The sequence below is a fragment of the Octopus sinensis genome, linkage group LG12 (genome assembly GCF_006345805.1).
Source record: "Octopus sinensis linkage group LG12, ASM634580v1, whole genome shotgun sequence".
NCBI classification, from domain to species: Eukaryota; Metazoa; Mollusca; class Cephalopoda; order Octopoda; family Octopodidae; genus Octopus; species Octopus sinensis.
The window spans coordinates 70,292,361-70,310,343 of record NC_043008.1 but is presented as its reverse complement, the minus strand read 5'-3'; the positions used below and the strand labels follow the sequence as shown (position 1 = coordinate 70,310,343).

Below are 17,983 nucleotides of genomic sequence, written 5' to 3'. Positions count from 1 at the left end.
ATATGCATATATATGATCACAAAATATAATAGATTTATAAAAAAAATTCTTTAAAGAGAGAATAACACACATATATATATACACATATGTAAGATTTAAGAATACAGGGCAATAAACACAGCAATGAAAATGTGGGTATAACTGTGAGAGTGTGTTGTGGGTATTTGGGTATTATGTGTCTCTTTCATATGCTTGCAACATTGTCCATTAATATATTTTATACACACATATAACCTTAGATAACCTTACACATATGTCTTAGCTAGCATTGACTTAGGCTATGGATGACTTTATAACACCATCTGCTGGCCACTTGGTCAGTGTACAGAATAATTGAAGTTTATTACAGTTAGACATTTGCACAAAGAGCCAAAGAGCTTATTCTTATTTCTTATTTGTGTGCATGTATGTGTGTATGTATAATACACACACATACATATATAAAGATAGAGAAATAGATATTTACATTAATGTAGACATATTCTATATTAATGTATGTATGGATGTCATTATTCAGTTTTATTTCAAGATTTCTTGCCAATAGAGAAAGAGCTGGTTTCTAATCTAGATCTAAGGCTCCTTCATTGGAATTTCAACAACATCAACAGGGTATTTTTGTATGTGTGTATATGTGCAGATTTGTATACTTTGTTTTATGTATGCAATCCCATGCATATAGTTGCATATCTAGACATGCTCACATATAGTTAAATAATAAACCTTTAAAGATTTTTCAGTTCCAGTGATGGATTGGATCTGTAGTCTTCAAATCAGCTTTCTCTTTTCTAGTTGTGAGAAGCTTCATTTCTCAAAATTTGTATTTAGGCCATCTATTACATATCTCAGTGCCCCAATAATTACAAGTATAAACTTGAATTTGTAATCTGGATAAAGTAACTACAAATTTCTCAATAGTTCAGTGTAGGCTGTATATGTATATATGTATGCATGCATACATATTCTTATTAATAAGTAAACAGTTGGCTGGTAAGGTCATTAGAATGTCAGATTACTTGCAGCAATTGTTTCAACTCTTTGTGCAATAATTTTAAATCCCACCAAAGTTGACTTTGCCTTTCATTCTTTCAGGGTTCATGTATAAAGTACTAGTTGTATACTGGAATCAATTCTTTTTTTCTCTAAATCCTTCTTTCTAATTATCTCTTACTCATCTTCTTGAAAATACTAACCATTGTTAGACTAAGGGATTCCAGTAGGTTTTACTTGGGCTCCCTTAGGTTTTAAAATGCCTGAAATACACTGGATGTCATAACGGCACCCTTACACCTCATTGAAAAAAGCTAAGGACCTATGACTTGGCAGGGAATATTCTTATTTCTGTACACACACACACTAAACTGTCACATATCAGTACCAAGTCAATCTTCTCTCTCTCTCTCTCTTCCTCTCTCACTTTATCTTTATTCATCCTTTTACTTGTTTCAGTCATTAGAGTGCAGCCATGTTGGGGCAGCACTTATTTTTTTTTAAAGCCTTGAACTTATTTTATCAGTCTCTTTTACTATACCACTAGATTATAGGGATGTAAATTCATCAACACTGGTTGTCAATCGATGGTGGGGAACAAACACAGACACAAAGACATAGACATATAGATAAATAAATATGTCTGTGCCTATATATTAATGTCTGTTTTTTGTTATAATAAAAACAATTTTACATTAAATTTTAGGGTTACTCAATATATTTAATAAAGTAGAAATTCATTATTCTTTAACAATAATAGTATTGACAGTGACTTCAAAGTTTCAGAAAGCTGAGCCATCATTGGACTGTAATGCACTCAAGTCCATTTTCGTTTTATATTGTTTCTGTTAAGTTAAAATTTGCTAGGGCAGCCTAGAAAATTACTGTCTGATGATGGCTTAGCTAGCCAAAAATTCGAAGTCAATGTCAATACTATTTCTTGTTAAAGAATGATATATATATATATTATATATATATATATATATATATATATATATATGTGTTAGGAACCCCTTCAGTCATGAATGACTGTGGGATTGCACCTAGTAAGTTACCCTCTGAGGCACAAGTCTAGGCAATGTTTATGGAAGACCAGCAGTCATCCATGCATACAGTCTCCCCTCTCAATGCCACTGATGTTGTCCAAGGGAAAGGCTGATACAGCTTGGCTGGCATAAGTGATATCACAAGTAATTTCTACAGCTGGAGCAATGAAAAATAAAGTGTCTTGTTCAAGAACACGACACACAGACCCATCCAAGAATCAAATTCACTCACAACCTCATGATTGTAAGCCCAACACACTAACCAGTTAGCCATGCACCTTCTTCACTATATATATATATATATATATATATATATATATATATGTATACATACACACATATCTGCAGGCATGCAAAAACACACGCATACACACAAAGTTGTTTACATACAAGTCAGACCTTGTCAAGCGTATGCAAATAGAAAGACAGATAAGTTTTTAAAGGTAGCTCCAAGCTACGATTATTCAAAATCCGATGGAGCTAACATAATGTATGTAAAGTATGACTCCTTATAAGGTAAATGGAAATAAAAACTGTATAAAGCAATGTAACAGATTCTAAACTTAATGAAAAGTATAAAATGAATACATATATAGAATAATTGCATATATAAAAATGTGTACAGGTTTCATCTGATGAAGTGACTGTTATTCTAAGATAATACAAATGAGTGAAGTGACGAAAGAAATAATGTGAAGATGTTATTGTTGTTGAGTGCAGAGGTATGTCCATGTGGTTAAAAAGTTTGTTTACCAACAATCAGATGATGGGTTCAGTCCCACTGTGGAACAACTTGAGAAAGAGTTTTTCTTCTCTAGCTGTGGGATGACTAAAATGTTGTGAGTGGATATGGTGGATGGAAACTGACAGAAGTCCATCATATACATTCATACCCCCCCCACATATATATACATAGATATATATGTATTTATATACATATATATATATGCATGCATATGTATTTATGTATGTATCTATCTATATTGAGGCCAACTTGTTTGACAAAACCCTTTAAAGTGATGATGCAACACAGCCACTGCCCAATGACTGAAACAAGTAAAAGGCAAATGGTACCCAATGTGTGTGTGTGTGCATGTGCACATGCTTGCACTGACTCAACCCTTCTCTTTTGGAGTTTAAGAAGGTCTCCGGATCAAGGAATTTTTTAGAATTCTTGCTCTTTCGGTCAAGCAGATCTTACATTATTTGTTCACATTGAGGTACCTTCCTGGTTCTCCCAGGAACCTCAATTTAATTACCCTCCTCTTTTAAACATCAAACATAGCTGGCCAGGGACATGATGTTACACCTCTCTGGTATCCAAAAGAAGCACCTGTGATTGTTAAGATGATGCTTGAATGAGCCACCTGTAGATCCGACATTCTTAAACTCCAAACAAGTATTTAGCTTCTGTGAGTATATATACATGTCTATGTGTATAAATATATATTTGTATGTATGTGTGTGTATATATATGTGTGTGTGAATAAATATGTTTATTTATATATATATATATTATATATATATATATGCATATATATATATACATACATACACAGATATTCACTCACAGAGTGGGTGCTGGAAGGAGAGAAATCAAATTTCTTTGAATGTATTCCACAGACATTAAATGTCAGTGTTCCATAAGTACATAAGCAGCGTCCAAGATATATGGAATGTCAAATTGATCTCTTGCTGAAGAAAAACCTAATAATTCTCTGATTTTTGTTTAAATTTATATCCAGAGTTAGGTTTAATATCATGTTACGCCAATTTCAAACTAATTTTGCAGTTCCTCTCAACACAGCATTCCAAAAGACAAAGCAACATAAATGAATCTAGCTAAGAATAGCTATAGAAAGATTACAGAGAATGCCATCTTTTTAGGTTTCTAAATCTCTTATTGCTGCTTGTCCATGCCAATAATGTAAGAAACCATAATTCATGACATCTTAATCAGAAATAGTAAATTATATCGTTGATCAGTTTAATTGTAGATTTAGATAATTTTATTTCTCATATCTAGAGTGATGAAGTGACATAGAATCAAGAAGGAAATATTCAAAGAAAACTGTATGTTCTTTGAAGCAATAAAAATAATATCCCATAGAGCCACAAATTCATGACGATTAAGACTGAGAAGATCATATTAAATAAATACTTTTCTCAAGATATGTAAATTAGTGTAAATGTGTGTGTTGTGTGTGTGTGTGTGTGTGTGAGTGAGAAAGTGGTGACATTCTTAAGACATGTATGCTATCTTCTTTGTCTATGTAAATACATCATCAAAGATGCATCATGTTATGTTAGTTGTTATATTATGTATTTTCTTTTGTGTGTGTGTGTTTGTACATGTATGCGTTTATGTAGCTGTTGCTATTCTTGCTCACTAACTTTCTCTCTCACCCTAAGACTCTCATCTATCAGCCTTTCGCTCTAATCACCCAGATTCTCTTCTGTTATTTTTTTTTACTTTTCCCCCTCTCATTTTAGTTTTCTTTCCTCACACACTCATCTCTCAGCTGAGAATGAGAAAACTCTCATGTGCTGGTGAATGGATGGAGATGACAATTGCTGGACTGAGATCTTTTGTCTTGCTAAGGACGAGGCAATTTCTCTCGCACTGGTGCCACAATAAATTGCAGTGCCCCTGGTACATTCTGTAAAGTGGTAAGTGATAGAAAGGGCATACGAGTGAGACAGTCTTTGACCTGTTTACCATTGTCTAAAGTTTGACTCAGACTGAATAAGGTTTGACTCATAACAAGGTTTGACTCAGACCATGACAACCAGTTTAATCCTTAACAGATTGGAATAACACAACAGATGTAAATTATGTTGATGAAGATGATGATGATATATGTGTTTGTGTATGTATGTCTGTGTGTGTGTGTGTATGCGTACATGCATGTGTGTGCATTATGAACGCTCCTCTAATCAAAGTTCTGAGTTTGATTCTAGGACCATGCAGTGCATTGTGTCCTCAGGTAAATCACAACCTCATGGTTCCAGGTTCAGTCCCAAAGCATAATACCTTGGGTAAGTGTCTTCCATTATAGCCTAGGGCCAACTAAAGCTTTGTGAGTCAATTATGATAGTTGAAAACTGAAAGAAGCCTTTCTTTGTGTGTGTGTATGTGTGTGTGTTTGTACCCGGTACCCGTGTTTGTTCCCCACCGTTTGACATCCAGCATTGGTGTTTATGCTTCTGTAACTTAACAGTTCAACAAAAACGACTGACAGGATAAGCACCAGACTTTAAAAAATGAAATTAAGTACTGGGGTTGATTTGTTCAATTAAATTTTTTAAGGCAATGCCCCAGCATGGTCGCAGTCTAGTGATTGAAACAAGTACCACATGTGTGTGGGTGCGTGTACACACACACACACACACACAAATACATACACACACAAAATTGAAAATTAAAATAAGGTAAGAGAAATTCATGAATTTAGCTGAGGACATGCATTTAGCTAATTAATAATTAAAACAAGTGGCTATGGTGCTGTATGCTGTACACAAATTCTTCATTTGTTGATGATTTATAATGGGTGAGAAGCTGTAAACAAATGCCTAGCTGTAATTATTAACAATTATGAAGGAACAAGTTAGTTGGTGTATAAATTCAGGAAGCTAGTATCAAACTAGTATGTTATCCATCATATGACAGTTAACTTTTGAACTATGTTTGCCATCATTTGTACTTTGAAGAAAGACTGATCATAGTTATTGCATGTTTGCCCTGTTTCTTAATATCATTTGTTGCAAAAATATATAAATATTAATATTATCATAGCAATTATAGTGATATATTCAGTTGAAACAGTTTGCTATAAATTCTGAATTTAGTGAATACTCATGTGATTCATGGAAAAAAAAATTACTTTGCTAACAAAGGGCTTACTCAGTAAGCATCTAAAGAAAATATTCATTATAATAAATATTAAATATCACAGAGATTTTGTCAGCTGCTGCTAAGTACTCAGTGAATTCTTCCTCTTCAATCTGTTTTATTCTTTCTCTCTCACTGTGTGTGAATAGGAGGCCCTTTACTCATTGCATGCCACCAATCCTAGCATGTGCACTCATCCTGCACCTCTCAATGCTAACTCACTCTGTATCCCTCTTTTACCCCCTCATCTCTCTCTCTATTGATACAAAACATGACTGGAGAAATTGACCAATGACCCAACCAACATATCACTTATTAAACAGAGATTTGTGCAAAAATCTTTATTATCGATAAAAGACAATCTGATCTTTGTTTGTAGTCAGAAGACAGCTACGAACTTGGAAGATATTTCAGTAAATTAAAGATTTATTATCTCCACTAATTACTACACTCACCCTTACTTAATCATCTAAATTTGTTTCATTAACTCCTTTCAGTAATTTTTCTTTGTTCCTTTAAGTCATTACTATGCAATAACCTCTCTACAAGACTTTCTAAATTCTTTTTACTTCTGTAAATATGCAAAAAGCTGACTAATAATCTAAGTAAGAATGAATTAGTCTGATGATGTGTGTGTTGATGTGCATATGACCTAGCAATTTGGCAAAAGAGATTGATAGAATTAGTACCAAGCTTTAAAAAAAGTTTTGCGGTCAATTTATTTGACTAAACACTTCAAGACAGTACTCCAGCAAGGCCACAGTCCAATTACTGAAGCAAGTAAAAATAAAATATATATATACAATATATGTTATGTACATATATATTATATGTATATAACATATGCAATATATTACATATATATAATATATACAATATATTCCATGTATATATATATTTATATATTATATAACACAAACACACATGTTTGTGTGTATAATTTAAAAGTGAAAATGAACTACGAAGAAACACTCTTTAAGAGAATTGAACTCCGAATCTCTTGTTTACCAGCTGCAACATTATCATGTTACATTATCATGTAACCCATTGTTACAGCAAAGAAATGTTTGTTCAGTTCTGTGTCATGTTACACATGCATATTTCTGAGGGAATTCTTCACTTCAGATGTCTTGTTTGACAAACTACAGACCAACATTCCTAATTTGATTAGTGGAATCACAACTGTTTCGAAATGTCAAATGCCAGTGATTATTAATCAATATTGATTATCAATGGATACTAATTGATTTATTATATCTCCTCTCTTGATTTTTAAATTTTGGCACAAATGTACAGAGATGTAAACGAGATATGTAATTCTGAAGGAAGTGACTCTAGTTTATACTTGGCAATTATTTTTACATACTGTAGTCCCACCCACATTCCATATATATGACTGAACCTCAATATGGTAACTGAAATTACAAGAAATAGCAGTTAAATCTCCCTAGAATCACACTTTAGCAATGAACATTGTGGATAATGAGGAGCTACATTTCCTACACAAGAAAATGAGAGAATGATCATAGATTACCTTTGATCATTGGCTTACTCAACCAAAACTGACTTGGGGCTAAATAACAACAGTAACCCAGATACACATTGGTATATACATACTTACATAAACGAGTGTGTGTGAGTGAGAGAGCGAGAGAGAGAGAGAGTGTGTGTGTAGCAGGCTTTGATACAGTTTCCAGCAAACAAATTCAACTCACAAACCAATAGAGAATACAAGGCTACAAAATGAAACAGTCGACCAAGCCATCACACAGAAGGATCAGACTCAGAACAACATATAATAATAATCCTTTTTACTATTGGCACAAGGACTGAAATTTTGGAGATAGAAGTTAGTCAATTACATCAACTCCAGCGTTCAACTGGTACTTATTTCCTCGACCCTAAAAGGATGAAAGGCAAAGTTGACCTCTGCAGAATTTGAACTCAGAATGTAAAGACGCTACACTAACTATACTGCAGTTCACCACATTAATAATAATGATCATAATAATAATAGTTTCCAATTTTACCATAAAGGCAGCAATTTCAGGGAGGGGATGAGCCAATTACATCGACCCCCAGTGTTTTACTGGTACTTATTTTATCAATCCCAAAGGATCAAAGTCAAAGTCAACTTTGGTGGAATTTGAACTCAGGTGAAATACCGTTAAATATTTCATCCAGCATGCTAATGATTTTGACAGCTCACTGCCTCAATAATAATAATAATAATAATAATAATAATAATAGTGATAAATTTTTAACAATTAAAAGAATACACTACCCAAGCAGCCATTGATTACTATAGTCACCATAAAGAGGAGGAGGGTGTGAATTCCTACAAACTGAATTGTCACTGAAAATTGCCACAATGGACGTCAACTCCTACGTTAAAAACATTAAAAAAACAAACTCTGATCTGGATGCTAAAACTTGTTTTCAAGCATGAAAACAATAAAAACAAATTATATTCAGTAACAAAAGAGGCAAGAAAATATTTCAATGAATCCCAAGCAGAAGTCTCAAAATTAGATGAACAAAGAACAAGCACAGAAAAAGCTAAACACATGAAAATCCCTACAACAAATGCAGCCTTAAGTAATCTTACCAGCAAATGGCAGGAAGAAAAATCACTTCATAGTAAATATCCAGAGAGAGATATCAAGGCTGACATTGACAAAACTCTTACCCATCACTGGTTAGGATCCTCTGGCTTAAAATCAGACAGATGGGTTTATCATAGCTGTTCAAAAACAATGCCTACCTACAAGAAGCTATCAGGCCAACAACTTAAAGAACAGCAGTAGCCCAACATGTTAATCATCATTATTTAACATCTGTTTTCCATGCTGGCATGGATGGGTTGGACAGCTTGACCAAAACTGGCAAGGCCAGGGGCCACCCCAGGTTTCATAGTCTGTTTTGGATTGGTTTCTACAGCTGGACAGTCTTCCTAACACCAACCACTTTACAGAGTGTACTGGTTACTTTTTACATGGCACCAGCACTAGTGCTTTTTACATGGCACCAGTACCCACACCAATGCATTTTATGTGGCACTTTGGTTTTAGGTTCTCAATTCTGTTGTGGTGGGTGGGTCTTGAGTCAAGTGTTTAAAAAAAATAGCCTGAAGTCAGCGAGCACATCGTTTCCACATGTAGCCTTATTGTACCCTCTAAGTATCTTAACAAGCATGATAGAGCTGAGCTGTAGCTCCACTGGATAATTTGCAAGGACCCAGACTTTCCATCGTAGAAACAAGCAGAAATACAAATACCCTCTAGTGCCTCAAAAAGATATCTCACACCGATAGAACTTTTCTGTTCACACTAACAGACAAATAGATGCAAATAGGCCAGATATTATATAGAAAAAATTTCAGATATGATTATTCCATTTGATAAAAATTTATCTGTCTAGATCTACCAAAAGCTAGACAAGTACAAAGATCTTGAAATAAAAATTGACAAAATGTGGAAACTCAAATCTAGAACAATAACCATGGTTGTAGTGTCCAAGGAATAGTAACAAAAGGAGCTGATTATTACTTATTTCAAATCCCAGGAAATCCAAAAATGGAAGAAACTCAGAAAATATTACTCATGAGACTACAAGAAACCCAACAAGAGGTTCTGTCTACATAACCCCCAAAACAATTTTTTTTTTACATATGAAAAGCACATATTCCAAAACAATAGTTCTTGCAAACCCAAGATGGACAATTAAAATGCAAATCCCCCTCACCTTTCCCAAAAACATAGCAGGTATCAACCCTCCTGGTCATAGTGCCCACCTGAACTTATAACTTGCTGCCTCTTGAGGTCCCTGGGTGAGAATTAGACTCAGCTTGTACAAACACAAAGCAAAATCCAAATATAATAATAATAATAATAATAATAATAATAATAATAATAATTATAATAATAATAATAGCAGTAAGCTGTTTATTTCTCTAGGTAAATCTGAAATGGCCGACATTTCAACAAAATCGTTTCCTGTTAAATACAACATTTTCTGTTTGACATAAACATGTGTGTGTGTGTGTGAATATCTACATCTATCTATCAACACACAGACATATACTATAATTGCAGATAAAAATATTGGAGAAACAGTTTTTCCTCTTTTCTTCATTATATTTGTATTTCCTCTATAATTCATCTGTCATCAATCAGGACAAGGTAAGCTTACCTTCTCTTTTTTTAATTTTTTCTTGTACTTTTTTAGTTTTCTTAATTTTTTCGGTTTTTTGTGGAAGATGAAAAGAATTTTAATTAAATTCCAATAATCTAGATTTTTAGATGAAATGAATAAGTTATGTCATTACTTGTTTGTCATGTTTTTATTTGTAATTTCATTTTTCTTAATTTCTTTATTTTAATAGCTTGTAAGTATGTTTAATCAGTATAATAAAGTACATAGTTCATATGTATGTTATGCGTGTGTGAACATACATACATACATATACACACACACACACACACACACACACACACATTTTTTATATATGTGGGTGAAATATGCACACACAAATATGTACACATATATAAGCATGTGTGTGCATATATATATATTTGCACATGTAAACATATATATGCAAATATATGTATATACATACATACATATACCTACATGCATACACACACACACACACACACACACACACACAGATGTATATATATATATATATGTACATATTCTGGCAAATACTAGGCTTTCTATGTATACATATTCATGATTTATATTTTTGTTTAGTTGTTCTATATTTGTTTTCCTTTTTTCCCATTTCCTTTCTTTTTACTGAAAGATAATCATTTCCAAATTTTAACCAAATATAACAGATGGAAATTTATGTTCATCAAAATATTTTTCAAGAGAAGATTCATTAATAACACACATACACACACACTCTCTCTTTCTCTCTCTCTCTCTCTCTCTCTCTCTCTCTCTCTCCTTCAAATGTCCTGAAACTTCATTTAAATCATAGATATCAACACTTTCAAAATTTTGTCATCATTTTCCGGTGTTCCCACCCTCCGCACCTCTGTCTTGTGCAGCATTTATGGCTTGCAGTCATTTCATTTCATATCATCTTCATCATCTTTCATTAGTCCTGATATATTATTTTTTTTATTTTGTCTTAAATTATCATCTGTCTGCCTACACATTTTGTCTTTATTTCTCCTGCTCTTCCACTTTTCTGTGTGTACATATATATATATATATATATATATATATATATATATATATACTCACATATATATCTGTGTATTATATATACAGACATGGAGTATGCATTATATATACAGACATGGAGTATGCATTATATATATATATATATATATATATATATATTATATTATTATTTAACAAGAATTAGTATTGACTGACTATGATGTTTCAGCTTGTTAAACCCTCATTAGACTGTGGTACATATGAGCTTATAGTCCATCTTAGCTTTATATAATCTGTTACGCTAAAATTTTCTAAATTAAGAGGAGCTTTGTAACAAGGTTGTAGGGTAGATTGTGATGGAAAGGTATAATGGAAGATTTTTATTGATTGAATTTGGAGTTGAATTGCTGTTCAGAATTCAATCATGCATGCAGAATTTTATAATCAGGAGTGTGTATTTAAGTGTGTCAGCTTCAGGTCTTGGGGTTGTTTTTAAAGGTTCACAAAAGACTGTATATAGGTGAAAAGGTTAGTTGGTTAGTAGATGGTTACTAGGTTTAGTTGTTGGTTTGTTTGGTAGCCTTTGTTTTTAGAAACGTGAATGTTAAAATTCAGAGTTCAGTCCAGCATTTAAATGTTTGTCATTAGATGCTGACTTCAGTATGTTAACTCTTAGGTAATGGAGTTTTTAAGAGTTTAAAAATTAAAGCAAGTTGATAGAAAGCTTAGTAGGTCAGTAAATTTTTTTTACAGAGATTTTAGTTACTTGTTTTGGGGAAGTGGCAGTTATCAGTCAAACAGGTAAGAAAGACTACATGGTTAGGGGTGTTGATTTAAGTGTGTCAACTTTAGATCATCATGTTGTTAGTATAGAAAGGAGTTTACCTTGTGCTTTAATGTTCACAAAAGGATGTAGGTAGGTGTAATATTTAATTGTCACAGATTTCATCTTGAGGAGTAAATTGTTATAGATATTATTTGATTACTATTCAAAATATTCAAACTTTGTGTTCTAGGGAGGTAAAGTTTGTGGAGTATTTTTTAGAAATATTTCTTCCATTTGGTTTGAAGCATGGGTATTTTGTAAAGTATTATTTTGGGCCTATGAATATATGCAATTGTGGGACACTATATAAATGAGTGCATATAATTATGTACAAAAATAGAAATAAAGATAAAAATAAATACACAGAAGAAAAAAAGATAATTTCTATGCTAAGTTAATCATCTATCATCCTTTGTTGTATGTATAAGAGAGAGAGAGAGAGTACCTATGTGCCTTAAATTAGAAAATTTTTTGTGAATCTTTTGGCTGAATGTTCAGTAAATTTTAGATAATTTCTACTATGTTTATTTAATGGAAAGCAATAAAGTTTTTATGGATGTAGTGAAGGGTGGGGAGAAAAGTAGGTGATATTTTCATGTTTAACTATTAGAAAAAGAAAACTTATTGATCTGGAATGTTGAATGTTTTAGTGTCTGCAGGAAGAGACTAATTCAGAGTTTCAGTTCACAGTCTGATTCCTGAGTATGAGAATGTGCTAGGCTGAACCTTCAAAGTCACTGTCAATATTGTTCTTGTTAAAGAATGCTAAGTATGTACTCTACAAAAAGCAGTGCGGAATCTTTCACTTCAATGTAAAATTGTTTTTATTATAACTTAAGATATAAACAAACATTAATATATGTATATATCATGTATATATGTGTATACATGTAACATATATACATAGTTTATATGTACGAGTATGTATGTAACATGTATATATTTGTACAGGTATATATGTAACATACATATATATGTATGCTTGTATTACATATATTTTTACATACATACATTGTGTGTGTACATGTAAGTAGACAGATGCACATGCATGTATGTGTTTGTGTTCTAACATGCATATCAATATCAATGTGGTTCAGCATTTCAATTTTTGTCCCTTAAAAAGTTTTATTAAAGCCCACCACCCCACCAAATCTATATTTGTGCTTCACCAACTAAATTACTTAACTGAAAGTGTGTAATTATTGTCATTATTCATTGTTGTTGTTGCTATCATTATCATCATCATAGCATTATCATTGAAAATTTTCTCTAATATCCATATGCTTGATGAGAATATAGTAAAATCAGTTGGATCTGATTTCATATTGCTGTAGAGAGAAATAATTCACCAAGCCTACGGAAAAGTATATGACTATATGCTAAATGCCAGGGTACTGGATGTTCCACTCTTCATATCCAATCACCAACATAATGTTGTATGTAGAAGCAAGATTCTAAAACATCTACACCTACCATTCAAATAGGTCAGTGTAAGAAATTATAAAACATTTATGATTAGAGGCACAGCTCACTGTTACAACCCAATGTAAACAACTGTAAATGAGACCATGAAGTGAAATACAGTAATAACTTTATCCAAGGGGAGGTACAGCTCACATCTATACACCAATGTAAAAAGCTGTAAATAAACATTATACTTCCATTCCCTAAGCAGATTTTAATGATTATCAAAATGCTTTCTAATAATTATCAATACACCTTATTACTAGAACTTAATAATAAGAAATGTTTCCGTAAGAAATCGGAATTTCATATCAAAAGAATAGTGAAGGATTAGAAAAATTGGTAGAACATGAGACAAAATAATTGTGTTTTGGCCAAATCAGGAGAGGATCAGACAAAATGGCAGTGAAGTATCAGATAAAATGATTAGCTATATTTTAGTTGCATACCTTTATAGGTATGCAAAGTTTGATTCCAGCTGGATTTGATTAAACTAAGTTTTTATCAATCCCCAAAGGACTGCAGTTGATATAATCCTATATAGTCCACCTCTCTCCATAAAGAGGTTTGTGGCTCGTGTCTATGATTGAAATCAATAGTTATCAAAGAATTTTAACTTGTTAGTTTTCTTGTAAATTGTCAGTCCTTAATCTTACTGGCACTTCATCAGTTACGACGATGAGAATGCCAGTTTATCCGATCAACAGAACAGCTTGCTTCTGAAATTAACATGTGAGCGGCTGGCATATGTACCCTACTCCACAGATACGTCTATCCGTAACATAGTTCTCAGGGAGATTCAGCATGATACAGAATGTGTCAAGGCTAGTCTTTTGAATACAGATACTACTCCTTTTTGGCAGCTGAGTGGACTGGAGCAGTGTGAAGTAAAGTGTCTTACTCAAGAACACAATGCATCACTTGGAATTGAACTCACAACCTTATGATCATGAGCTGAATGCCCTAACCACTAAGCCACAAGCCTTAATCGTAAGTTCTTAGATAAATCTCAGAATTTAACCCTTTCCTTACTGAATTTATTTTGAGATGCACCTGTGCTTCTTTCAATTAATTTTAAATATAACAAAGAATTTAGTAAAATAACTTAATTATCATTCAGCTAGTGTTAGGAACATAAATTGTGACTAAGGTTTGGTAGAAAATTTTAGTTCAAAACTCAGAGCCAGAGCTGGCTTCAGCTGGGTTGATAACGAAAGGGTTAAATAGATCACAGATGGCACCACCACAGTACAACAGCAGCTCCTGCTACTAATACTTGTATGTATTCTAAATGTATATCCAGAGCTGGCAGTAACTTTAATTCTTTCATAGACCAAAGCTTTCCCAGTACTGTGTAATAACAACTATTACCAAATGTGATTTACTGGGAAACTGTAAATATTGTCGTCAATGAATTAAAAAGAAGGATGTTTGCATAAAGTTGGGAGTAAAAACGATGTTTGGACCAAACATTTCTTAACAGGAAAGAAAATGGAGAAGAAAAAAAAAGATAAAACAGAAATTGGATGATTGCAACAATCTACACAGGATTATCATTTATTTTTTCAGTAAAAAGTTAAAGAAATGGTATATGTAAGATCCTAACACAATGCACTAACAACTTGGAGACTTGTAATGAAATTTGCTTCCAATTTTGACAAATTTTATCAAGTATTTATAATTTACATTTAATTTAAAAATTGAAATAGCAAACAAGTAAATCCGTACAATAAATAATCTGCTAGGAATCAATTTAGTGCAGAGATAACATACATTGAAGGAATATAGAATGATACATGTTTATCTCCCCCTCTAGCTCACTCTTTTACAAATGGTAACAAATAAAGTATGCATGCAGACATCTCTCAACGTTGCGATAACAACAAATGCTGCTTCCATTAGTCAAAAAGAGTTCGCTCTACTTCTATTTTATTTTACTTCATTCCCCCACATTTTTTAGCATCTTATATTTTTTGACATTTTATTATCATCATCATCATCATCGTTATTATTACTATCATTATTATTATTATTATTATTATTGTTATTTCCATTCTGCATTTCTGATATCTTTTTTGTTATAAACCAAAATATTCTAGTGCTTTTCAAAACGAACAGCTGCATATGAGATGATATGTTTGGAAGCTAACATGCTAGAATGTAAAAACAATGGTTTTGACCTTTTTAACCTTATCACAACCTTGGACAGACAAAATGATGCCAATTTTAAGAAGACGGAAGGAATAAACAAATGTTTTGAAAAAAAAATTTTTTCCCCCTTAAACTTGGAAGCATTCCAACTTTGGTCAATATCACAGAGATTTATAGTCTATTTTTGTTGTCACTGATTCACATGTCTGAACATAATCAATTCCATTTTTTAAGGCAGAAATTAGAATAAACATGTTAATGCTTAAAGTGAAAATTGAAGTTTACAAAAAAGAAAAAAAAGAAAAGAGAGAGAGAGAGAGAAACAAAGAGAAAGAGCAGAGAGGGATGATGATGAAAAATAAAAACAAACTAAAAATGAAAAAAAAAACTGCCAAAATCTTGTCCTTCCATGTTAACGATGTAATTAATAATGATCGACTTCACACCCAACCCTCTCAAAAACCAGATTTTAATTATCCTCTCCCTCGATGCCTAACGTCTATTTACATATGGTTGGAGGTTAGAAATAGCCTCCAATAGTTTGAAGCTAATAATAATAATAATGATAATAATGATAATGATATTTTTCAATAGTCTAAATTATTAATAGCAACATATGTCAGACTACTATTATTTACTACTATTATTATTTATACTGACAGACAGGTGTGTGTGTATATATATATATATATATATATATATATATAAAGATTCATATATATATACATACACACACAAATACATTCATGAGTGTTTGTGAGCATGTGTGTATATATATGTATGTATACATACACATTTGGTATTTTGCTGAACATATTGCCTAATGTGGTAACATGCAAAGGTAATGGGAAAAGGGTGTGTGTGTGTGTTTGTATATATATATGTGTGTGTGTGTATGTATGTGTGTGTGTGTGTGCGTGTGTGAGTATATTTATATTATATTTAAATATAAAAAATATTTTTAAAAATGACCATTAGTAAAAAAAAAGTGTTTAGAGTTATTTCCCTTGGCTTTTTTAAAACAAATTCTTTGAAATGCTTTAAATGAGAAATACACATAAGCAAAGCAAAAGAAAAAAAAACTAACTTCAAGGACATTGAAAAATAATAATAACAATAAAATAAATAAATAAAAGATAAGAAGAAGAATAGTGAAAATGATATTAATAGTTGAAGTAGTAATAATAGTAAAAATTAATAATAATAATAATAATAGCAAAACACAAAAAAATAATAAACAATGAAAAATAAGGATGGATATATGAACAAACATTTTGGCCTCTAAATTTGCAGCTACGTTGAAATTAAGAAAAAAAAAAAAGACAGTTATAATAATAATAATAATAATAATAATAATAATAATAATAATAATATCATCATCATAGGCAACGTTTGTGTTTAGATAAACTTTGGACTGTAATACAATAGTTAGCTTATACTAAGACTTACCATTGGGTTTCTTCTCGTCATTGCTGGGATGGCTCTCAGGGTGAACGTTTCCTACGAGATCAGGTAAAGTTAATACAGAAAGGATTATTTTTAGTAAACGGATAATCTACATTTATTGGAAATTGTTCGGAACAAAATGTTAATCCTCACCACTGCTTGTTTGTCTGATCCTGGGGTAGTTTTGTTGTTGTTATTTTAGTTTTTTTACACTTAGAAGAAATTAAGCATAATGTTGCTGTCTAACTCTCTTCTTGCGTAATTGTATATATGAATGTTGGTGTATGCAAGAGTGTGTGCATGTGTGTGTATTTGTCAACATAAGGACATTGAGTAAAGTCACACATTTGTCAGTAACAAAATAAAAGGATCATATTTATATTTATCATAAGCATTACTAGTGATACAGTCAAGGCAGCAGCAAGCTGGCAGAATCCTTAGCACATTGGACAAAATGCATAGCAGCATGTTTTTCTGGCTTCACTACATTCTGAGTTCAAATGCTGCCAAGGCCATCTTTGTTTTCATCATGGATAAATTAAGTACCAGTGGAGCACTGGTGTTAATATAATCAACTAACTCCCTCCGCTAAAATAATATAGGCCTAGTGCCTATATTAGAAAGGATTACCAGTGTCTAGGTAGTATATAAGCATTAATTACTCTATTTAGTTCTGTCCCCTTACAGTCTGAGCTCAAATCCTGCCCGTATCAATTTTCATTCTTCTGTGGTAGCTGAAAATAAAACACTATCAAAATGTTTGTTCTTTCTGCCAAGCCACAGACAGTTTATTATTAACAGTTAATTAGTAATTATTATTATTATTATTATTATTATTATTATTGAGTGAGGAAGCAGTGCATGCTACCAAAGTGACACTGGGGTACAAATATGCAAAGCCCAAAATACTCATCATGGCTACCAGTCTGATGAGGGTACACCAGGCACACGCATCACAACCATATGTGTGTGACATGGTGGTCTCATATCAAGATA

The 17,983-nt window shown here is 32.3% G+C and overlaps 1 protein-coding gene across 10 annotated transcripts in view; it reads right to left on the bottom strand.

Moving 5' to 3' along the window:
* Positions 1-17,983, bottom strand: part of LOC115218071 (zwei Ig domain protein zig-8) — a 547,852-nt gene that overhangs the window by 156,012 nt on the left and 373,857 nt on the right. For 6 of the 10 annotated variants that reach the window (XM_036508049.1, XM_036508046.1, XM_036508050.1 and 3 more), the window contains one exon: positions 16,991-17,041. The exons of the other annotated variants lie outside the window; for them this stretch is intronic. In XM_036508049.1, the coding sequence (XP_036363942.1) occupies positions 16,991-17,041 (51 nt within the window). The remainder of the gene's footprint in view (positions 1-16,990; positions 17,042-17,983) is intronic. 10 annotated transcript variants of the gene reach the window in all.